Raw genomic sequence first — 20875 nt, 5'->3', positions numbered from 1 at the left:
ATGTCTTGTGGTTGGCGCTAAACTATAAATAAATCCACCCTGTTTTCTATTTTCAGACTGGACCTGGTACCCATTAACAGATCGGTTGGGTTGAAAGCAAAACCCACAAAACCTGTGACTGAGGTTCTGCGTCCTGTGGTTGCCAAGTATGGACTCCACCTTGGCGATTTGGTGGCCAGAATAGTAAGTGATTGGCTTTGACCAATTACACATATGGTTGGTACGATACGTTGTATATTTTTGCGTTGCACACTTAATAATCCAAAAATGTCTCATCTAATTTAGGATACATTTTTATAATATTATGGCAATTTTAAAACAATGTGAGATGTAGACGCAGCTGGTTCAGTGTCATAGGGTGTGGAGTTATGTGGTATAGCTGCTTCTCTGCTGCCGTTTCCCCCCTCTTAAATGTTAAACCGTGCTCATCTGAGCCATCTTTTAGAAGTTAATGGAAGACAGCACTAAGCAGAGAGGAAAACATAGCCACTTCCCAGCTCTGCAAAGCATGAAAGCTAGTTTATTTTTAGCCAGTGGTCTATGAAGCTTTTACTTACATGTATATCGCTTAGCGCAGACGTTTAGCATTAAAGGAGTAGTTCATTTTTGAAAAAACTTTTGCTGATAATTTACTCACCCCCATGTCATCCAAGATATCCATGTATTTCTTTCTTCAGTCGAAAAGACTTTAAGGTTTTTGATAAAAATATTCCAGGATTTTCTCCATATAATGGACTTCAATGGGAACCAAACGGTTCAAGGTCCAAAAGATGGTTTCAGTGCAAACTGCAAACTCTTCAAAGGGCTTTAAACGATTCCAGACGATGAATAAGGGTCTTATCAAGCAAAACGATCTCTCATTGAATAAATAAATTAAAAGTTTAAGTTTTATAAGCTCAAATGCTCGCCTTCGTTCTGTGAAGCACGTTTGTGACTCTCCTGTTCGAACTCGTTCATCAAAATGAACAAATCTTTTTCCGAGTCATTTGGTTCATTCAACGAACGAAACAAACTAATTGACTCGTAAAAAGATTCACAGAACAGAGCAAAGTGAGCGTTTGAGCTTATAAAACTTAAACTTTGTTATTTATTTATTAAATGAGCGATCGTTTCACTAGATAAGACCCTTATTCATCCTTTGGAATTGTTTAAAGCCCTTTGAACAGTGTGCAGTTTGTACTGAAAGTGTCTTTTGGACCTTGAACCGTTTGGTTCCCATTGAAGTCCATTATATGGAGAAAAATCCTGGAACGTTTTCATCAAAAACCTTAATTTCTTTTAGACTGAAGAAAGAATGACATGGACATCTTGAATGACATGGGGGTGAGTAAATTATCAGCAAAAGTTTATTCAAAAGTGAACTACTCCTTTAATCTTCAAAAGCATAGAAGATCTATATGAGTGTGGGGCATAGCTAAAACTACAGGTTTATGGGAGGTGGGGGTCGAGCAGGCAGGAGGTTGGGGTTCGGGATCAGGATTCACACAGAGAAAGTCGGGAAGCACAAGATCTTCTTTTCTCAGCAAGCCTCTCTGGTCATTGACGCAACTTTTTTTTTTACATTTTTAGAGTGGCGAGACAGAGATTCTGGATCTTGGAGTCCCCATATCAAACCTTGATGGTCTACGAGTTGTATTGGAGAGGGCTGATCCAGCCAAAGGTACACACACACACACACACACGCACACACACAATGATTTTTATACTGTACAAACTATATGTTCTATCTCTTAAACCTACCCATCACAGACATTTTTATGCATTTTTACATAAAAAAACACAATTTAGTTAGATCAAAAAATGTTCCCACAAAGTAACTTTAGTAATTACTGGTATTACTATCCTTGTGGGGGCATTTGTTCCTCATAACGTAGGGAATGCCTAAACCACACACACACACACACACACACACTTATGCATGGCCTTGTGCACTATTTACTTTCCCACTTCTCCCTGATATTATCAAGTAATTGTGTTCAAGGTCATTTCAACATTCCTTTGTGTAATTGTTTTGTTGTATTTCTTCACCAGACAAGTCTAAAACACTCAACTCCAAAACACCAGCTGCCAAGAAAGGTCTCCTAAGAGAGGTGAGATTGATAGTCTGCTTCGTTCCTCTAAATACCCACATGTTGATTCATCCAACAACATACTCTTGATGCATTTACAGCATTCTCTGTATATTACTAACTCTAAACATGTATGGATGTGCTGAGCAAGAACTTGTGTGTACATGCATGCTAACGGACTTTTCCAGTGTTCAGATAAAATTCCTATTTTATAAAGGGAAATAAAATCTTCATGAACATGTCAGTCTGTAAGACATTCTGCCAAATACTCAAGTCGTCCTACATCTGTCTTTGCTGCTCTGCTAGAGAGACGACATCCCAGCGGGGAAACCGTTGAAAGGAGATGCTGAAGACAGGCATCCGCGGACAGCAGCGTCAGACAGGAAGAAAGGGAAAAAGAATCATATAGATGAAGCAGAAGGTACTTATTTTACACTTTTCGCTGACTTTTCAGTGTTTGTCTATTGTTTTTTGTCAAAAGGTATTTGAGAATTTAAGCCACATCTACAAATGTGTTTGCCCCACTGTTGAAAAGAGTATTCTTTCTTTAAAATGGTTTATTTTTCCAATGTTATTTTTATTATTTATATATCATTATAGTATTCATTCATATTTTGTATCAGGCTTCTTTAAAATATATTTTCAGTTATTATTTACATTTAAGTTTGTTTTTGTAACTTTTTTAAATTGCAGTCTTGTTTTAATTTATTGTAGTTTAATTTATTGTAATTTTAGTACATATATATATATATAATTTCAATATTATTTAAATTGACAAAAATATATTTTTAATAGTTTTAGTTAACATTAACAACATATATATATATATATATATATATATATATATATATATACACCGTATATATATATATATATATATATATATATATATATATATATATATATATATATATATTAGGGCTGTCAAACGATTAATCGCGATTAATCACATCCAAAATAAAAGTTTGTTTACATAATATATGTGGGTGCACTGTGTATAATTATTTATATATATAAATACACACACACATGCTTGTGTATATACAGTATGTACATGAATGTATGTATATACAGTATGTACATGACAATATTTCTTAAATATATATATTTAAGAAATATTTTCATGTACATACTGTATATAGATTTATATATAATTTATATTATATATAAATATATATAGATATATATAATTTATATTATATATAAATATTTTATATATAAATAATATTTTTTTCTTAAACATACATGCATGTGTGTGTATTTATGCAGTGTATATATATATAAATATATATATACACACAAAATAATTATACACAGTGCACCCACATTAATATGTAAACACAAAGTTTTTTTTTTTTTTAATTCATTTTTTTTTTTTTACTTTTTTAAAAGCGGCAGAAATGTCCCAATACTTTTTTGGGTCAAGTAACTGTTCCATGTTTTGTCTTTCGGCGTAATTTTATCTGGGTTACAAGCTATAATGGTCACTGTTTACAAGTCTAAATCACTCTTCTTATCTAGAATTTTTCGAGTTGCTAAGTCGGGCCCAGAGCAGTCGCGTCGATGACCAGAGAGGCTTGCTGAGGAAAGAAGATCTCGTGCTTCCCGACTTTCTCCGTGTGAATCCTGATCCCGAACCCCAACCTCCTGCCTGCTCGACCCCCACCTCCCGTAAACCCGGCCACACCACTACAAACCCCCAACCCCCTAAACCCAGCTCCTCTAACGGACACCCCCGTGCACCCAGCCCTGACTCGATCCCTTTCATCACCCCACTCTCCCCTATCCTACGCCCCACTGGTCCCCAGGGCCCGGAGGAGGAAGGGCTGGGCGATCTGACTCTGGTGGGGGAGGGGGACATCACCAGCCCTAACTCCACTCTGCTTCCGTCTCCACCGATCTCTCCGCCTCCTTATGAGGGCAGTCTACCTGAGGCCGACTTCACTCCGCCGGCATGCGTTCACAAGCGGCCCAGCCCAGGTATTTCTTCCGCCTGACTAGCCGTGAGTGTCACTGTGTGTGTGTGCGTGTGGTGGGTGGCATGTCTGAATGGAGTAGTGTAGTATTAAAAACACACAACCCAAATTCATCTGACTGACATACACTTGATAGTGTTGCTCTCACTAATATCATGTTCACAATTACATACACTTCTGTATGAAAAGTTTGGGGTATGTAAGTAATTTTTGTGTGTTTTTGAGTTCATCAAGCCTGCATTTATTTGTTTAATAAAAACATAGTAAAAACAGTAATATTTGGAAATATTATTACAATTTAAAATAGCTATTTTTGTATTTAAATATATTTTAAAAGTATAATTTATTCCTGTGTCAAAGCTGAATTTTCAGCATCATTATGCCAGACTTCAGTGTCACATGATCCTTCAGAAATCATTCTGATATGCTGCCTAAAAGCAGAATAAAATTGTGCTGCTTAATATTTTGATAGAAATCACTTTTTTTTTTTAATAAAAAAAAAAAAACGTTTTGACCCCAAACTTTTGAATGATAGTTTAGCTGTTATTGAAATAAAATACTAGTGTGCTGCATACTGCACAGTATATACTATAAACTGCCTGATGTTTCTTTAACAATAGCATGTGAAACGAAGTGGATTATGCACATAACCATCAATGTAACATGACCTAATTACAAGAAAAAATTCAGTGAGTTATAAACACACAAAATATGGTTATCTTGCAGTTCTTTCATCAGATAAAGGGTTAGATTGCATTGCATTGTGGGATATAGTGTTCTATGCACTGCAGTGTATTCTGTTCTACCCTTCTTTTATCAAATCTAGAAGGGCATTCTGTGTTTGTAGAAAATGTGCATACTATGCTACAGAAATAGTATGAGTAATATACTATGCAATTCAGCTCAGAGCTCATCTATTTATAACTGTGGACTATGTAATGTGTTGAAAGACATTCATTAGTCTTCCATGTTTTGACGCATCCCAAAATAAGACACCACATAGATCATGCTGTAATTTATATCAAAAACTACAATACAAAGACTGTGCTGCTTACAGTGTTTCAGAGGGTTGTAAATAATCATTTCAAAACTGTCTCTTATAGTTTTTTTGTTCTTTTTTACTTTTCATTTTGATACAAGCTGTGCAAATGTGTCTCTACCCATCTAATCATCATAGCCTAAAGTGCCATTCAACAAAGCTGCATTTCAGATTCACGCTATAGCCTACATTGATTGTTGATTTTCCTGCCATCCTGTTTCCTTTGTAGTTGATCATGTTGATTCTGTGTGAATCTAATCATAACTAATAAATGATAGCAAAATCAGACTAGACTTGCTTGTGATCTTGTGTGACATCCCTACAATTCTGTTCAATTTCATCTATCCTGGTGTAATCATGTCTCTTTATGCTCCATCTTGTACTTTTTGGCATCTTAACTTTCTATATCTTTTCCACCTTTTTTTCATTCATACTCGTATCGATTGCATTTGAAAATTATACTGGGGCCTTATTGATCCAGATCACTAACCAGTCAGATTCCTCCAAGCACTATTGCATTTATCCTATAATCAAAAATCTCTGATATGGTGTACAGCATGTTTTTGCACAAAAATAATATTTCCAACCTATCAAAGCTGCTAAAATAAGATTTCACTGCATGAAAAGTGACCTATGGGAGCATGACGTGAAGAACCATCTACATAATTTGCCTGTTTCCAATGAACATAAATTAGAAATGGTCCTCTCAACACCCCTTATTCTAACTCTTCTTTAGGTTTTTTGTAGTAATTTAATTTTACTAAACCGGTCATTCTTCAAAAGAGTTGTGCAGGGATTGGGTATTTTGTTGGCCAACCGGAAAGTCAGCATCACCATGGTTCCCTCGACAAATTGGCTTGTGGATTGCTGCAGAAAATAAGGTCTGTGACTTAACAAACCTCAATGATTCTAACACATTTTGTTAATCGTGATAATCTTAACCAATGAAGACAACTTTTGTGAAGTTGTGAAGCGTAAATACAATCGGCAGAAGACAAAAGCTAAACCGTAGTCAACATACATTACATCGCGGTCACATGACATTAGTGTCACGAAGCTTCCGACAACTCTTTCAGTTTTTGATATTTCAGTTTAGATTATAAAAGTTAATAATAATTATATATATATATATATATATATATATATATATATATATATATATATATATATATATATATATATATAGCAATCGATTGTTTGTTTTTGTTTTCAAGACACAATCAATAGAATAAATCGTAAAAATATCTTGAGCGTACGTGTGTTCACCACAGACCTCGTTTAATAAAGCATTTAACCAAGACCCCATTTAAAGACAAAAATAAAATTCTAGGTTTTGGCCTACAAAATCACGTCATTCCTGCATATACAAGAAATCTGTATTTATATATAGTTCCAGTAGTTCCCAGTAGCTCCATTCATTGAGTCACTTTTTAGCAATCGCTTGTTTGTTTTTGTTTTCAAGACAATCAAAAGAATCCCAAAAGACCCCATTTAAAAACAAAAATAAAACTGAAAAAAATTGGCATCTTTTTTTACTCGCTTCTAGGTTTTGGCCTACAAAATCACGTCATTCCTGCGTATACAATAAATTTATATAATACTTAATTTATTAGTGCATTCTGTTCTGTTTTATTTATTTTTCTTTTTTTATGTATAGTACAGTATGTGGCTATATGCATATGTGCTGTATTGTTTTCATTATTTCTCCTATGTGCAATTTGTATATTGTTGTAATTTAATTGTATTTTTGATACCTTGGCATTAATAATAATTTAAAAAAAAGTATTTATATAATACTATATTTAGGGCTGTGCAAAAATTAATTGCGATTAATCGCATTCAAAATAAAAGTCTGTGTTTACATAATATATTTGTGTGTGCTGTATATAATTATTTTGTATATATAAAGGATGTATATATTTAAGAAAATGTGTTATTCATATATAAAATATTTCTATTTAGATAATTTAGATTATGTATTTATATATATATATACAGAATTTAAGCACAAATAATTCTTAAATATATACATGCATGCATAGGTATTTATATATACAAAATAATTATATACAGCACACACAAATATATTATGTAAACACAGACTTTTATTTTGGATGCGATTAATCGCAATTAATTTTAGCACAGCCCTACTATATATATTTTTGGGCTGAGTTTTGATTGATTGGTTTATTTAAAACTAATGGGGACATACTGCCACCTTGTGGTTTGGTGTCACTGTCAAATTGATGTTGCTCACTCACAGTCACAAGTTTTCGAGAGCATTAATAAAAAAGTGAACGAATACACACTATTATGAATAATATCAATGATTAGGAAAAATGTCCAATCGCATTTTGGACATGCTGTAGGTAGAATAGAACAATAGAACATGCTGTCTCCTAATTAATTTGAACTTTATTAGGCGTATATTTATTAATTTTAAATTTGTATATATATTCCAGAGCATTTTCATGGTCTGAACGAAATGAGGATTTGATCCAACCTAAACCTTACTTTCATTTAGCTTGAATAGCCTACAACAGATTCTTCTGGTTCCCCCTTCCCACGTTCTCTCTGTGTATTTCTTTGTCTGTGCTTTGCTGACTTGTTTGCAAACTTTTCTCCAGGTACAGAGGAAGGAAGCTCGTGCACTTCTTCAGCGGTCAATAACCAGCACCCCTCCTCAACATCCCAAGCGGACTCCTCTGTGCGGGACAGGAGGCTCGGTGTGGAGGGGGTCACTCTGGAGGACAGCTTCGAGGGTTACAAAGCCGAGCTTCGCCAGTGCCAGAACAAAATGAGAAATGGCATTCACCCCTCCACAGAAGCGTCCCGTCCCCTCAGCGGGGTGCTGGAAGTCAACGAGAGCGACACAGTGCAATACAAAGCAACGTTTGTCTGAAGGAAGCTGCTTGTTGGACATTTTCAAAGACTGATATGGAGCCAAAATGTGCATGTGGAAAATATTGTGTATGTAAATAATGTGACCTAAGATTGAAGAGGTTACTCGTTCATATTTTGTAACTCACGACCATTCTTTATTAAATAATGATTGGCTAATTAGTGTTCAGTGTTAGATTGGAGTCATAGTGCACATCAGAATAACTCGGGAGGTAAACGCAAATGGTTTCAGTAGCCTAATTATAGTGGAACTTAATGCAACAATTCCAATAAATTCCTTTGGATTTTATTTTTATTTTCCCCAAGGCTGTCTTGTATTGTAATTTTGGAAATGCAAACACATCTAGTTTAACACGGACTCGGTTATAAAAGCCACAAAAATGAATGATTATTATTAAAAATACGTTTTAAGAATGAACTATTTTTGTCTGTGTGTGGGTTCACTATTTGTTTGTTGTGAATATTGTATGATCCAAGTGCTGCTGGGTAGATGCTCACAAATTTTAGTCGGACACTGATTCCAAATTACATGACAATTACAATTATTACACATTTAGGGTAATATAATCGGACTACTTTTAGGTTATTTTAAACCTAACTCCTTTATCACATTGATTTGAATAGGATAATCTTGTACCATATTGATATACAAAGAGAAAGAAAATATATTCCATTCTTTGTTATCAACAACATGAAGTGCTTTAAATATCACATTACGCCAGGGTTTCCCAAACTGGGGTTTGTGAGTTTAATAAAAGCATTTTTATAGAGTTAGCTTATTCAACCTTCTTGCTCTTAAATAGACCTGACTCATTCCTAGCTTTGATATTCTGTGTTTTGCAGCTCACACTATTTTTTTAACAGCACGGATGTGTCTTTAATGAGACAACTAAATAAATTATGCGGTTTATACATGGTATAAAAAATTAAAATAGCCTACTTCAAGCACACACCAGTTCATCCCTACATGACCTCATAAAAACTATTATACTTCATACTTTTTACTGTATTGTCCTGAAAATCATTTTTTTTAGGTCATTACATTGTTTGGATCATAAGAAACAAATTGAATAAATATATTTTTGAATATATATATATATATATATATATATATATATATATATATATATATATATTATTCCAATGTTATTCCTATAGAGGACCATGCATTGCATCTATGCACTGTAATAATGTGTTCAATTATGTGATATTCATTAGAATATCTCATATTTCATTAGAATATTGATATAATCATTTATTTCCTTATTCACTTGTTATGTCTTCTGATAAACATGCAGTGAGTCCTGGTGTCTCCAGAGGTCAAGTATGAAATCGATGTCATGTTTCATACCAGAAAGTCATATTCTGATCTGAAACCCCATAAGAAAGTTTTTTTCTTTCCTTCTGAGATGTTGATTTCTGACAAACAATTTGAAAATTAGTCAGATTTAAAATGATAATTACAAAATATTATAATATTTCCATAAGAGTGCTAAATTCCCAGACGGCAACATAGTGTCGGCCCAGATCCGGCCCATATCTGGTACATGTGTACATCTGGCACATTGTGACTGTGGTTACAAGAGGTAAAAACACGATATAAATACTGTTCATTTTCTCACACAAACCGCTCGTTTTGTGTCTTAAGCCATCAATGTGTACTGACAATTACAAGTCATTAAATCATGTTTAGTTTGGACGGAGTTCTCTGTGCATGCTCTTTCAGGTGGTGACCATAGACCTGCATTATATGACTGACAGACAAGAACGGCTTGACCTAAAAATATCAAAATTGAAAATACTGCGGAAACAAAGCTACATCTTGGATGCCCTTGAGGTAAGCTAAAACATACCAAAAAATAATTTCAAAGTGAACTATCCCTTTAACATCCAAACGTGTATGTTGTCAAGGAAATTAGCTCAAACGTAATGTTTTCTAAAAGAGGAAAACACTCATTGCTGGGTCTCGGGAGGATTGTCCATTGTTCTACAGGATGGCTCTATAGAGGGCGCTGTTTATATACTCAACTTCCGAGGTGAGAGGAAGTTCTTCAGGTTGTTCTATGGTGTCTGCATCTGGTGTCCATCACGATCAAAACACTGTCCCATCCGCGCTGCGTGCCCGCGCTCTTCAGCATGAGCCGAAAAAGAAACCACTGCTACATGGAAACAGGCCCGTCCTCCGAGTCCCAGGGCGCGTTCATTGACAACACGGGCTCCTTCAGCCGAGACGACGAGGATTTCTCCGAGCTCGAGCCCGACGAGCAGCTGGTGTGCTCGGTAACCGAGATCACGGAGCACCTGGGCAGGAACATCACGGTGGTGCTCGAGTCCGCGCTGTCCGAGATACGCAAACTGGTCAGCGTCCGGATCCGAGTCCTGAAGATGGAGCTCCGCGAGAAAACCGACGAGATCGAGCTCCTGAAGGCCAAGCTGGAGTCGACGGAGAAAGACGGGAGGGTTTCCAACTCCAGCAGCCTGGACGCCAGGAAACCAGAGCACCAACCGGGCCAGAAACACAGCGCCGACCCGAAGAAAAGCAAACCCGGGACGCCCGTGGTCAAGAAGGAGAACATCAATGCCATCTGCGACTATCTGATGAAGGACAAGAACCAGCGGGGCGCTGCTGAAGTGGAGAGCGACCACAGCAGTCAGGCCTTCGGGTCCGACGCGCAGCCGCACGCGTCGCTGAGCCTGTGGACGGACAGCGGGTCCGCGGACACGGACGCCGACGCGGACATTTTCAACATGCTGCCCTCGGCCAGCAAGCGCTTGTATGACTACGAGTGGATGGCAGGGGTCGAGCTCAACTCAGGCGAGTTTAAAGGTCAGTTTACTGCTCAGTGCATTCTTGTGGACACGGGTTGTTTGTAGGAGTCTATGCATGTATCTGCATATTATATGCGTTGTATTTTACAAATGTGTACACACTGTTTGTGTTTGATTCATTGCCGTAATCATGTAATGGTATGCATCCATGCATGATAGTATTTAGATGACGTTTGCATGCATTGTAGCATAATATGCATGCATGCATTTGTATTTTGTAGCATAATATTGCATGCATTTGATGCATATTCACAAAACATGAAAACAAAATGCATGTTATATATTCATAGTTGCTTGCATGCATTATTATATGCTTGTAATTTATATTATGGATGCATTATAGAATACATATAGACGCAAATAGTTCTATAAAGTGTATGTATCCATGTAGTAGGCTACACATGCATTGCCTTGTGCATAATATACGTGCAAAGTAGTATATACAGTATGCATTGATCCATGTTCTCCTCTGCTTCTTTAGGTGATGCTGAAACCAAATGCGAGGACGTTCCCCCTGTGGGTGAGGATGAAGAAAATGAAGACTCTGAAGGAGGAAGAGGAAGTCTGAGGTCGGTGTCTGATCATTTTCCTCTGGACACTCAGGGCTCCCCTCGAGAGGACAGGAGCAGCCCAGCGGAGGACAGTATGGACCGAATGGAGCCAGGTCAGTGTTTTCAAAGTGGAATAATTGTGTGTTGTGCACTTCTGACTCTTATCTGAACATATAAGTGATCTTGATGCACCAATATAACATTTTGATACCGATAGTTAGGAAACTGTGTAATGCTGTACACAGGGAACGCTCTCTTCTAGTACATTACTGTAATATTAGAGATTAAAATTAACAACAGTGCTCAAACTATTTTATTCAACTGAATATAATTATTCAAATAATTATCAGTAAATGAGCTCCTCTCTGGTGTTCTTGTAGCTAATTAACTAACTGTAAACATTGAATAACTTTCTTAATGCAGATACACCGTTAACATAGTCTTTTTGCTGTTGAAACTCTGATTAAGAGATTAAATGAGACATGATTCATTTCGGTAAGTTGTTCAGTATCCTTCCACATACCTTCTGATGTTCATACATGTTTTTCCGAGCTGTAAGATTGGATTAAAGTGGTAGAACCTACTGAACGCCATAATGCCATTTATAACTTGAATTTCTTGATGAAATGGACTGTTTTTAGGATGACCTAAAACTTTGAGTTTTCACAAGGTTTTGAAGTAGCCTATTGAAATCATTCTGATATTGCAAGCCATTGCAATATGCATATCTCGATATGTACAAATGTGATATTTTTATTATTTAGAAATATACTACGTAGCTTTAATTCCGATGTCTATGTAGAAGATAGAAAAAGTTTGTTTATATGGTGTAAACTAAATATTTGGTTATTGGTTAACATTATCGAAAATAACATATATTTACACATTTTCTCTGGAATACAATACATCGGTGAATCATTCACAGTATGGCCTGGAATTTGCATTTAAAATAAAATCACTTGTTTTTATGCTTCTGCCTAAACATGAAAGTTGATTCATTTACCATCACCTTCATGATGTTTCAATCCATATTACTTACTTTCTTTTATATAACATGATACATATGATACACTAGCATTCAAAAGCTTGGGGTTGGTATATATATATATATATATATATATATATATTAATGAAGAGTTCCATTTGAAATTTTCTTCTAGAATGATCATTTTTATGATTTTTTTAAGCTTGTATATTTAAGTTCAGTAATTTCACTTAAATGGCAATTCATATGTAATCTTCATTGTCATTTAAGAGAAATTACTGAACTTAAATATATAAGCTTGATAAAAATTATCATTTTAGAAGAAAATTTCAAATGGCACTTAGAGGCTTTTGCATCTGAACTCTTCATATATATATATATATATATATATATATAAATAATAAATAAATATATAACATGCAGTGATATTGTGAAATATTATTACAATTCAAAATAAGTCCTTTCTTTGTATTTTTTATTCCTGTGATCAAAGCTGAATTTTCAGCATCATTACTCCATTCAGAGTCACATGATCCTTCAGAAATCATTATGATAGGCTGATTTGCTGCTCAAGAAAGATATATTATTTTTATTATCAGTTTTGCAAACAGTTGCGGTGCGTAATGTTTCTGGAACCAGTGGTACAAGAACTAAATCTTTAATAAATGTCTATAATGTATCATCTAACAATGAGCAATACATTTGTCACAGTATTTATTAACCTTCAAATGGTCTTCGTTTCCTGTTTACACTTCTGGGTCTATACGACCCCAACAATTGATTGAGTAATTGTACAAAAAATATACATTTAATCATACAAATAATAATATATCTTTTTTGTTTACTTCTCGTCTATTCATTAATGTTGTGTTTTTGGAGATATAAAGTACTTTTGTATCCATCCATATATACCACACAATTCCTCAACTACAACACCATTAGCTTGCATATGAAATATTATTTTTTTATAATACATTGCATTTATGCTCTAGTACAAGGCCTTCATTTCCATGTAAACATTTTCAGATTATGCCGGATTTTTTGTTTTTTTGACACATGAAGAATATATATTTTTTCACATTTCCAACAACTGAATCAAGCCCAGTTTTTTGTGTGTGTGTGTATGTATAGATAGATAATGTATGAAAAGTCACAAAATATTATTACACTGAGATGAAGGGAACCTTTTTTTTTACTAAGTAAAAGTCGATTGGGGTCGTATAGACCCCATGACCTGATTGAGGGCTACTCTTTCTTAAAGTCCCTGTAAAGTGGACAACAAAAAAATTCTAAACACATTATAAATGTTACAAATGTATTGCTAAAACATATTACAAAGACTGTGAACTGTGAAGTACTGAAATACGGAGTTAGATAGGAGTTAGTTTTAGTTCATAAAAATCTGGCTGTTCATTGTTAGCAGTGGTGGAATGTAACGAAGTACAAATACTTTGTTACTTTACTTAAGTACATTTTTCACGTATCTTTACTTTACCTAAGTAGAATAAATAGCGCATACTTTTTACTTTTACTTCGTTACATTTTGCAGCAATTATTATACTTTCTACTCCTCTACATTTCTACAACTTCGGTTACATTTTCATTACATTTTCTGATCAGTTTTTCCCCTGCCAAAACGTAATCTGACCGTCCGTCCGTTGCACGTTTGTCTCACCAGTGACGTTTGGTCGCCATAGAGCCTCCATTTTTGCACTCAGGTCTAAGTCCCATGGCCCTCTATCAGAATCCAGAGTTTCAAGAAGATTGGAGAAACTTATTTTTTTTTTTGGGTCGAAATTTTGAGTTTCTCCAATCTTTTTGAAACTCTGGATTCTGATAGAGGGCCATGGGCCTTAGACCTGAGTGCAAAAATGGAGACTCTAGACCCTTCCAGAGCTGAGATATTGAGATATTTATAATGGCATAAATGTTACGTGGTATCTCAATATCTCAGCTCTGGAAGGGTCTAGAGTCTCCATTTTTGCACTCAGGTCTAAGGCCCATGGCCCTCTATCAGAATCCAGAGTTTCAAAAAGATTGGAGAAAATTATTTTTTCGCACAAAAAAAAAAAAAAACGACAGGGGCAACACTGTTGTTTTTTTTTTTGGTCGAAATTTTGAGTTTCTCCAATCTTCTTGAAACTCTGGATTCTGATAGAGGTCCATGGGACTTAGACCTGAGTGCAAAAATGGAGGCTCTAGATATATCAACCCGGTCACACTAAATGCGTCTCGCACGCAGTGTGTTTATAGTGCAATTTATACGCAAAAATTAGTTTTTACATGCATAGGAAACGCACCGTGTGTAATATACGTTTGGTTAGGATTATGGCAAGCCAAGAGGTTCAGAAATACATCATAAATTCATCGCGTTTACTACCATAGTTATTACCATATAGTAAGGATAAGCATGATGTGTATATTGCCTAATTGCAAGCTTGTTTCAGAAATGGTGTCATTTTTGTTTTCCAGCATTATTGAACATCATTATAGGAGTATTAGGTTGAATGAATTAGAATTAAATGTTTTATTAATCATTAGAAAATAGACATTAAGAAAATAAATTATGCAAGTACTTTTACTTTTAATACTTAAAGTACATTTAAAATCAGGTACTTTTTACTTTTTACTTAAGTATGGTTGCCATTGTGTTACTTCTACTTTTACTAAAGTAAATATTTATCTGGTTATTTGTATTTTCACTTAAAGGATTAGTTCACTTTTGAAAAAACTTTTGCTGATAATTTACTCACCCCCATGTCATCCAAGATGTCCATGTCTTTCTTTCCTCAGTCGAAAAGAAATTTAGGTTTTTGATGAAAACATTCCAGGATTTTTCTCCATATAATGGACTTCAATGGGAACCGGATGGTTCAAGGTCCGAAAGATAGTGTTAATAACAGTTTCAGATGCAGCTTCAAATGTCTTTAAACGACACCAGACGATGAATAAGGGTCTTATCATGCGAAACGATCGGTTATTTCAAAGCTTATTCCAAAAATTTAACTGTTCTAAGGACAAATGCTAGCCTTTCTCCATTCTGTGAGGCGTGTTTGCAACGTCACGTAATACGTAATTGCGTTCAAAAGGTCACGGGCGACGTAGCCAGAACTACAGAGTCAGAGTGTTTACAAGTTGAACGCATAGGTTGAACGTGAAAACTAACTCAAACGCCGTTTACAAAAAAGGAATTAAAAGGTAAAACAACGATGTCGGACGATTTTTATTCTGTACTCCCGGCTACGTCGCCCGTGACCTTTTGAACGTAATTAGGTATTACGTGACGTTGCAAACGCGCCTCACAATATATTACAAGGCTAGCATTTGTCCTTAGAAAAGTTACATTTTTGGAATAAGTTTTGAAATAACCGATCGTTTCGCATGATAAGACCCTTATTCATCGTCTGATATCGTTTAAAGACATTTGAAGCTGCATCTGAAACTGTTATTAACTGTCTTTTGGACCTTGAACCATCCGGTTCCCATTGAAGTCCATTATATGAAGAAAAATCCTGGAATGTTTTCATCAAAAACCTAAATTTCTTTTCGATTGAGGAAAGAAAGACATGGACATCTTGGATGACATGGGGGTGAGTAAATTATCAGCAAAAGTTTTTTCAAAAGTGAACTAATCCTTTAAGTACTAAGATTCAGTACTTCCTCCACCACTGATTGTTAGTTCACAGAGCATCAACTAATGTTAACAAATACAACCTTTAATTTTAATAATATATTAGTAAATGTTGAAATTAATATGAACTAAGTTTAATAAATGCTGTAGAAGTATTGTTCATTCTTAGTTCACGTTAACTATAGATAGTTAACCATTGATCCTTATTGTAAAGTGTTACCGTAATAATAATGCCTGTTCTATGGAAGAAGAATTGTCATTTTTGTATGAACTATCTCTTTAAATCCTCTTGATGTGATAGTGAAATATGAGTTGATTTCCCGTGGCTCTCTTCCAGGCCAGCAGTTCTCCTCTCACACCTTCATCTGCCCCTACTGTGGGACCCTTTGCCCTGACTCCTCTTTCCTGGAGGAACACGTCAAGCTGGTGCATCACGAGGAGAGCGCTCTCCAGTCTCCGCCGGGCAGTTCTTCCTCTCGCGGGGAGGGCGACTCGGGCGAGGCGGGACGAGCTCCGGGAGGCCCGGAAGGAGTCGCCGGCAGGGGCGCGCGGGAGAAGAAAGTGGAGGGCGGCTACGAGTGCGGCGACTGTGGCCGGCATTTCAACTATCTGGGAAACTTGCGGCAGCACCAGCGCATCCACACCGGCGAGAAGCCCTTCGTTTGTCCCGAGTGCGGAGAGCGTTTCCGGCACGCCGCGCGTCTCAAGAGCCACCGCCTCAGTCACAGCGGAGCCCAGAGCCCCTTCCCATGCCCGCAGTGCGGTAAGGGCTTCCCAGTGCTGTCCGGACTGAAGCGGCACCAGCGCGTGCACACGGGAGAGAGCCCGTACGCCTGTCCCCAGTGCGGCCGCAGGTTCAAAGAGCTGGGCAACTTATACACACACATGCGCATTCACAGCGGCGCTACGCCATACACTTGCTACCAGTGTGGGCGGAGCTTCAGGCACCTGGGCACATATAAGAGTCATCGCTGTCTGCCCGCCACCCAGTTGCCCAGCGGACACAGTCCAGCGTGGGCGCAGGAAGACAAGGTGCAAACTGGGTGATAGCCAGGTGTCAGATCTGTTCAAAAAGCGGTCCATTACTTCAACAGCTGGTTCAGGATCAATTTCAAACCCGATTGGCCGAAGAAAGACGTGAGAAATGTCGCTATGACTGGATCAGGTTTCATCATGAACAGGAAGCTGTATGATTTAACGCATATTTCTCATTTAAGTCATGTTTAACGGTACATTGCTGCTCGGTTTTGAAACATTGCGCAATAATATCTTCCAACTTCAAACATAAAGTGTGTTTGAATGTCCATACATGGTGTTTCAAGATGAATTCAACTTTTTATTCAGACTTTTTGTAAACTTTTTTTTTTTTGTAAAAAATTTTTTAGTACTAGATAGTAGGTCCACAAGGCCAGATTAACTGCCTTACAAAACTAATTTAACAACCGTGTAAGTTAAATTAAATAATGATGATGATTATGATGACTCCATTTGACATGACCTTTTCCACACTTTACAAAAAAGTACCATGGTATCAGACTGTCATGGAATGTCATTTAGATACAAATTGTATTGAATTATATCAGTGTAACAATATGTACACTGTTGTTCAAAAGTTTGAGGTTTTTAAATGATTTTGAAAGATATTTGTTTGATCATAAATTCAGTAATATTGTGAAATATTAATACAAATTAAAACTGTTTTCAGGTTTTATTGCATTTTAATGCAATTTAGTCGTAAAATAAAAATGTATCAGCATTTACTTGAAATGGAGAAACTGTAACGTTACAAATGCCTTTACTACTATCACTTTTGACCATCTTAAAGTTGCACTTTTTAAGTATATCATGAATCCATCTTCTAAACCGTGTTTTTGTCTTATTCTAAATCACTACGATACGCGTATAATAAGGGTTTATGCTTGGACTATTTCAGTCCGGGCGAGAAGACAACCGCTGCGGAGTAGTCCAGTACCTGCGTGACTCGTCATATAGATAAACAGAGAGAAGTAGTTCCGCCTACAATGTTCTTCCGCAAGAAGACGCATGCAGTTTTGTTTACCCGCTAGAAAAAATGAACGAATTCCCTAAAAACAACAACTCTTGAACACCAGTGTACGAAGAATACCATGATATGTATCAGAATGCAAATCCAGTCATTAGTAATCAAATAATCCAATACTCAAGTTACCATAAACGCTAGTGAAATGTAGATGATACTAATTTCTGTAAGAGTTGACCACCATACAACTGATCTAATACAATTTTTAATACAACTGAACGTAGTTTCAGCAACTCAAAATCATGTTATTGAAAAATCAGGTAGTTTACAGTGTCATTTTGAAAAGACAGCCTCTCGAGCACGGTTAAAGAAGTGCCGTTGTGAGTGCTGCCATCCTGCGGATGGCTTGTGTTACTGCATCGGTATCACCTGGGAGTCAGTGTATCTGTATTTTCAATTTGTTCCAATTGTGATCTCACTATATTAACGCGTTTTTTATTTATATTAGTGAATTTGTTTATATATGTCTACCTGTATTTTAACAACTTATGCGTTTGGGAAAAAATATACTACCTAAATGGAAAAATATGGCTAACTACAGGACACACACAATGATGGGAATGACTGAATGAAGTGTTGGAAATGCAAGCAATGCATCAGATGGATCTTTGATTTTTTTTTTTTCCCCATAGTGTTAATATCAAAATATTGAATGTTAAATAGGACAAAAAGGTACATTTTTTTTATTTCTCAATTGAATGATCTCTACAAGGCAACCTGAACTGTAACTAATAAATAATATTAAGCTATGGTTCTAGTTATTTAGTCTATAAGCGGTTATTAATGATATGACATTTATCAAAGCACATTAAAAATAACATTGCGTGTGATGTGTGTTTTGTTTCCCCTTATTAAATTGCTATGGTCACAACTCAAAAGTAGTTATTGACACAGGCTGAATGAATGTCTTTGACAGGTTGAATGCTGCTGCTGTCATTCTTCCTGGAAATGCCTCTCAGGTTTGCATCAGAAAAAAAGCTGAGGTGAACGTGTGTATCACAAGAGACACAAGAGATAAAGAACAACATTCAGACATTGGAACTATTTTCTTTATTAGAGGGTGACAAGTCACAGTCAGCAATCTCAACGCTTTAATAACACACTGCCAGCTTGACTCGCCGTTTCTCCAGGAGATTGCAGGGCTGTGTGTGAGTGTGACTGAAAGACGTTTCCGAGAAAACACTTTGTGGACAAGCAGCAAATTCTCCCACACAAGTAAGGTATACAAAGTGAACTGTTGATCTTTATAGATGAAATATAATTAAATATAGGCTAAAGGACAATTTGATATATGGATAAATCTACATTTAGATGTGTTTGAAAAAAATGTCCTCTCTTGCTTTTGTAACCATATAACCCTTACAGCTTTATTTTAAACTTAATTTCTTGCCCGAAAAAAACAAACAAAAAAAAAAACACGAAAGGGGTAACACTGTCGTTTTTTTTTTTTCGGGTCAAAATTTTGAGTTTCGATATCTCAGCTCTGGAAGGGTCTAGAGCCTCCATTTTTGCACTCAGGTCAAAGTCTCACAGCCCTCTATCATAATCCAGAGTTTTGAGAAGATTGGAGAAACTTGATTTTTCGCCCAAAAACGGAAAAAAACGAAAGGGGTAACACTGTCGTTTTTTTTTCGGATCGAAATTTTGAGTTTCGATATCTCAGCTCTGGAAGGGTCTAGAGCCTCCATTTTTGCACTCAAGTCAAAGTCTCACGGCCCTCTATCATAATCCAGAGTTTTGAGAAGATTGGAGAAACTTGATTTTTCACCCAAAAACGAAAAAAAAAAACGAAAGGGGTAACACTGTCGTTTTTTTTTCGGGTCGAAATTTTGAGTTTCGATATCTCAGCTCTAGAAGGGTCTAGGGCCTCCATTTTTGCACTCAAGTCAAAGTCTCACAGCCCTCTATCATAATCCAGAGTTTTGAGAAGATTGGAGAAACTTGATTTTTCGCCCAAAAACGGAAAAAAAACGAAAGGGGTAACACTGTCGTTTTTTTTTTCGGGTCGAAATTTTGAGTTTCGATATCTCAGCTCTGGAAGGGTCTAGAGCCTCCATTTTTGCACTCAAGTCAAAGTCTCACAGCCCTCTATCATAATCCAGAGTTTTGAGAAGATTGGAGAAACTTGATTTTTCGCCCAAAAACGAAAAAAAAAACGAAAGGGGTAACACTGTCGTTTTTTTTTCGGGTCGAAATTTTGAGTTTCGATATCTCAGCTCTGGAAGGGTCTAGAGCCTCCATTTTTGCACTCAAGTCAAAGTCTCACAGCCCTCTATCATAATCCAGAGTTTTGAGAAGATTGGAGAAACTTAATTTTTCGCCCGAAAACGAAAAAAAACGAAAGGGGTAACACTGTCGTTTTTTTTTCGGGTCGAAAATTTGGAGTTTCGATATCTCAGCTCTGGAAGGGTCTAGAGCCTCCATTTTTGCACTCAAGTCAAAGTCTCACAGCCCTCTATCATAATCCAGAGTTTTGAGAAGATTGGAGAAACTTGATTTTTCGCCAAAAAACGGAAAAAAACGAAAGGGGTAACACTGTCGTTTTTTTTTCGGGTCGAAATTTTGAGTTTCGATATCTCAGCTCTGGAAGGGTCTAGAGCCTCCATTTTTGCACTCAAGTCAAAGTCTCACAGCCCTCTATCATAATCCAGAGTTTTGAGAAGATTGGAGAAACTTGATTTTTCGCCCAAAAACGGAAAAAAACGAAAGGGGTAACACTGTCGTTTTTTTTTCGGGTCGAAATTTTGAGTTTCGATATCTCAACTCTGGAAGGGTCTAGAGCCTCCATTTTTGCACTCAAGTCAAAGTCTCACAGCCCTCTATCATAATCCAGAG

The 20875-nt window shown here is 36.4% G+C and overlaps 2 protein-coding genes across 3 annotated transcripts in view; both read left to right on the top strand.

Moving 5' to 3' along the window:
• The window catches only part of rgs12a (regulator of G protein signaling 12a), a 43762-nt gene extending 34690 nt beyond the window's left edge, over positions 1 to 9072 (top strand). For both annotated transcript variants that reach the window (XM_039659507.2, XM_039659506.2), the window contains exons 13-18: positions 57 to 183; positions 1570 to 1660; positions 2032 to 2090; positions 2376 to 2490; positions 3591 to 4049; positions 7712 to 9072. In XM_039659507.2, coding sequence (XP_039515441.2) covers positions 57 to 183; positions 1570 to 1660; positions 2032 to 2090; positions 2376 to 2490; positions 3591 to 4049; positions 7712 to 7986 — 1126 coding nt within the window. In that variant the 3' untranslated portion in view covers positions 7987 to 9072. The remainder of the gene's footprint in view (positions 1 to 56; positions 184 to 1569; positions 1661 to 2031; positions 2091 to 2375; positions 2491 to 3590; positions 4050 to 7711) is intronic.
• A 929-nt stretch (positions 9073 to 10001) lies between these two features.
• On the top strand, positions 10002 to 18870 carry znf16l (zinc finger protein 16 like). The gene is made up of 3 exons (XM_039659642.2): positions 10002 to 10812; positions 11296 to 11478; positions 16319 to 18870. The coding sequence occupies exons 1-3, from the start codon at positions 10122 to 10124 to the stop codon at positions 17026 to 17028; spliced, it is 1584 nt and encodes a 527-aa protein (XP_039515576.2). The 5' UTR covers positions 10002 to 10121; the 3' UTR covers positions 17029 to 18870.
• The last annotated feature ends 2005 nt before the right edge of the window (positions 18871 to 20875 follow it).

The sequence above is a fragment of the Pimephales promelas genome, chromosome 1 (assembly GCF_988280905.1).
Source record: "Pimephales promelas chromosome 1, fPimPro1.hap1.1, whole genome shotgun sequence".
NCBI classification, from domain to species: Eukaryota; Metazoa; Chordata; class Actinopteri; order Cypriniformes; family Leuciscidae; genus Pimephales; species Pimephales promelas.
This window is presented reverse-complemented; position numbering and strand designations above follow the sequence as displayed.

Coding starts and splice junctions, on each gene's coding strand:
- znf16l (XM_039659642.2), top strand. CDS start 10,122: ATGAGCCGAAAAAGAAACCACTGCTACATGGAAACAGGCCCGTCCTCC. Junction 10,813..11,295: donor CAACTCAGGCGAGTTTAAAG/GTCAGTTTACTG, acceptor CTGCTTCTTTAG/GTGATGCTGAAACCAAATGC. Junction 11,479..16,318: donor TATGGACCGAATGGAGCCAG/GTCAGTGTTTTC, acceptor GCTCTCTTCCAG/GCCAGCAGTTCTCCTCTCAC.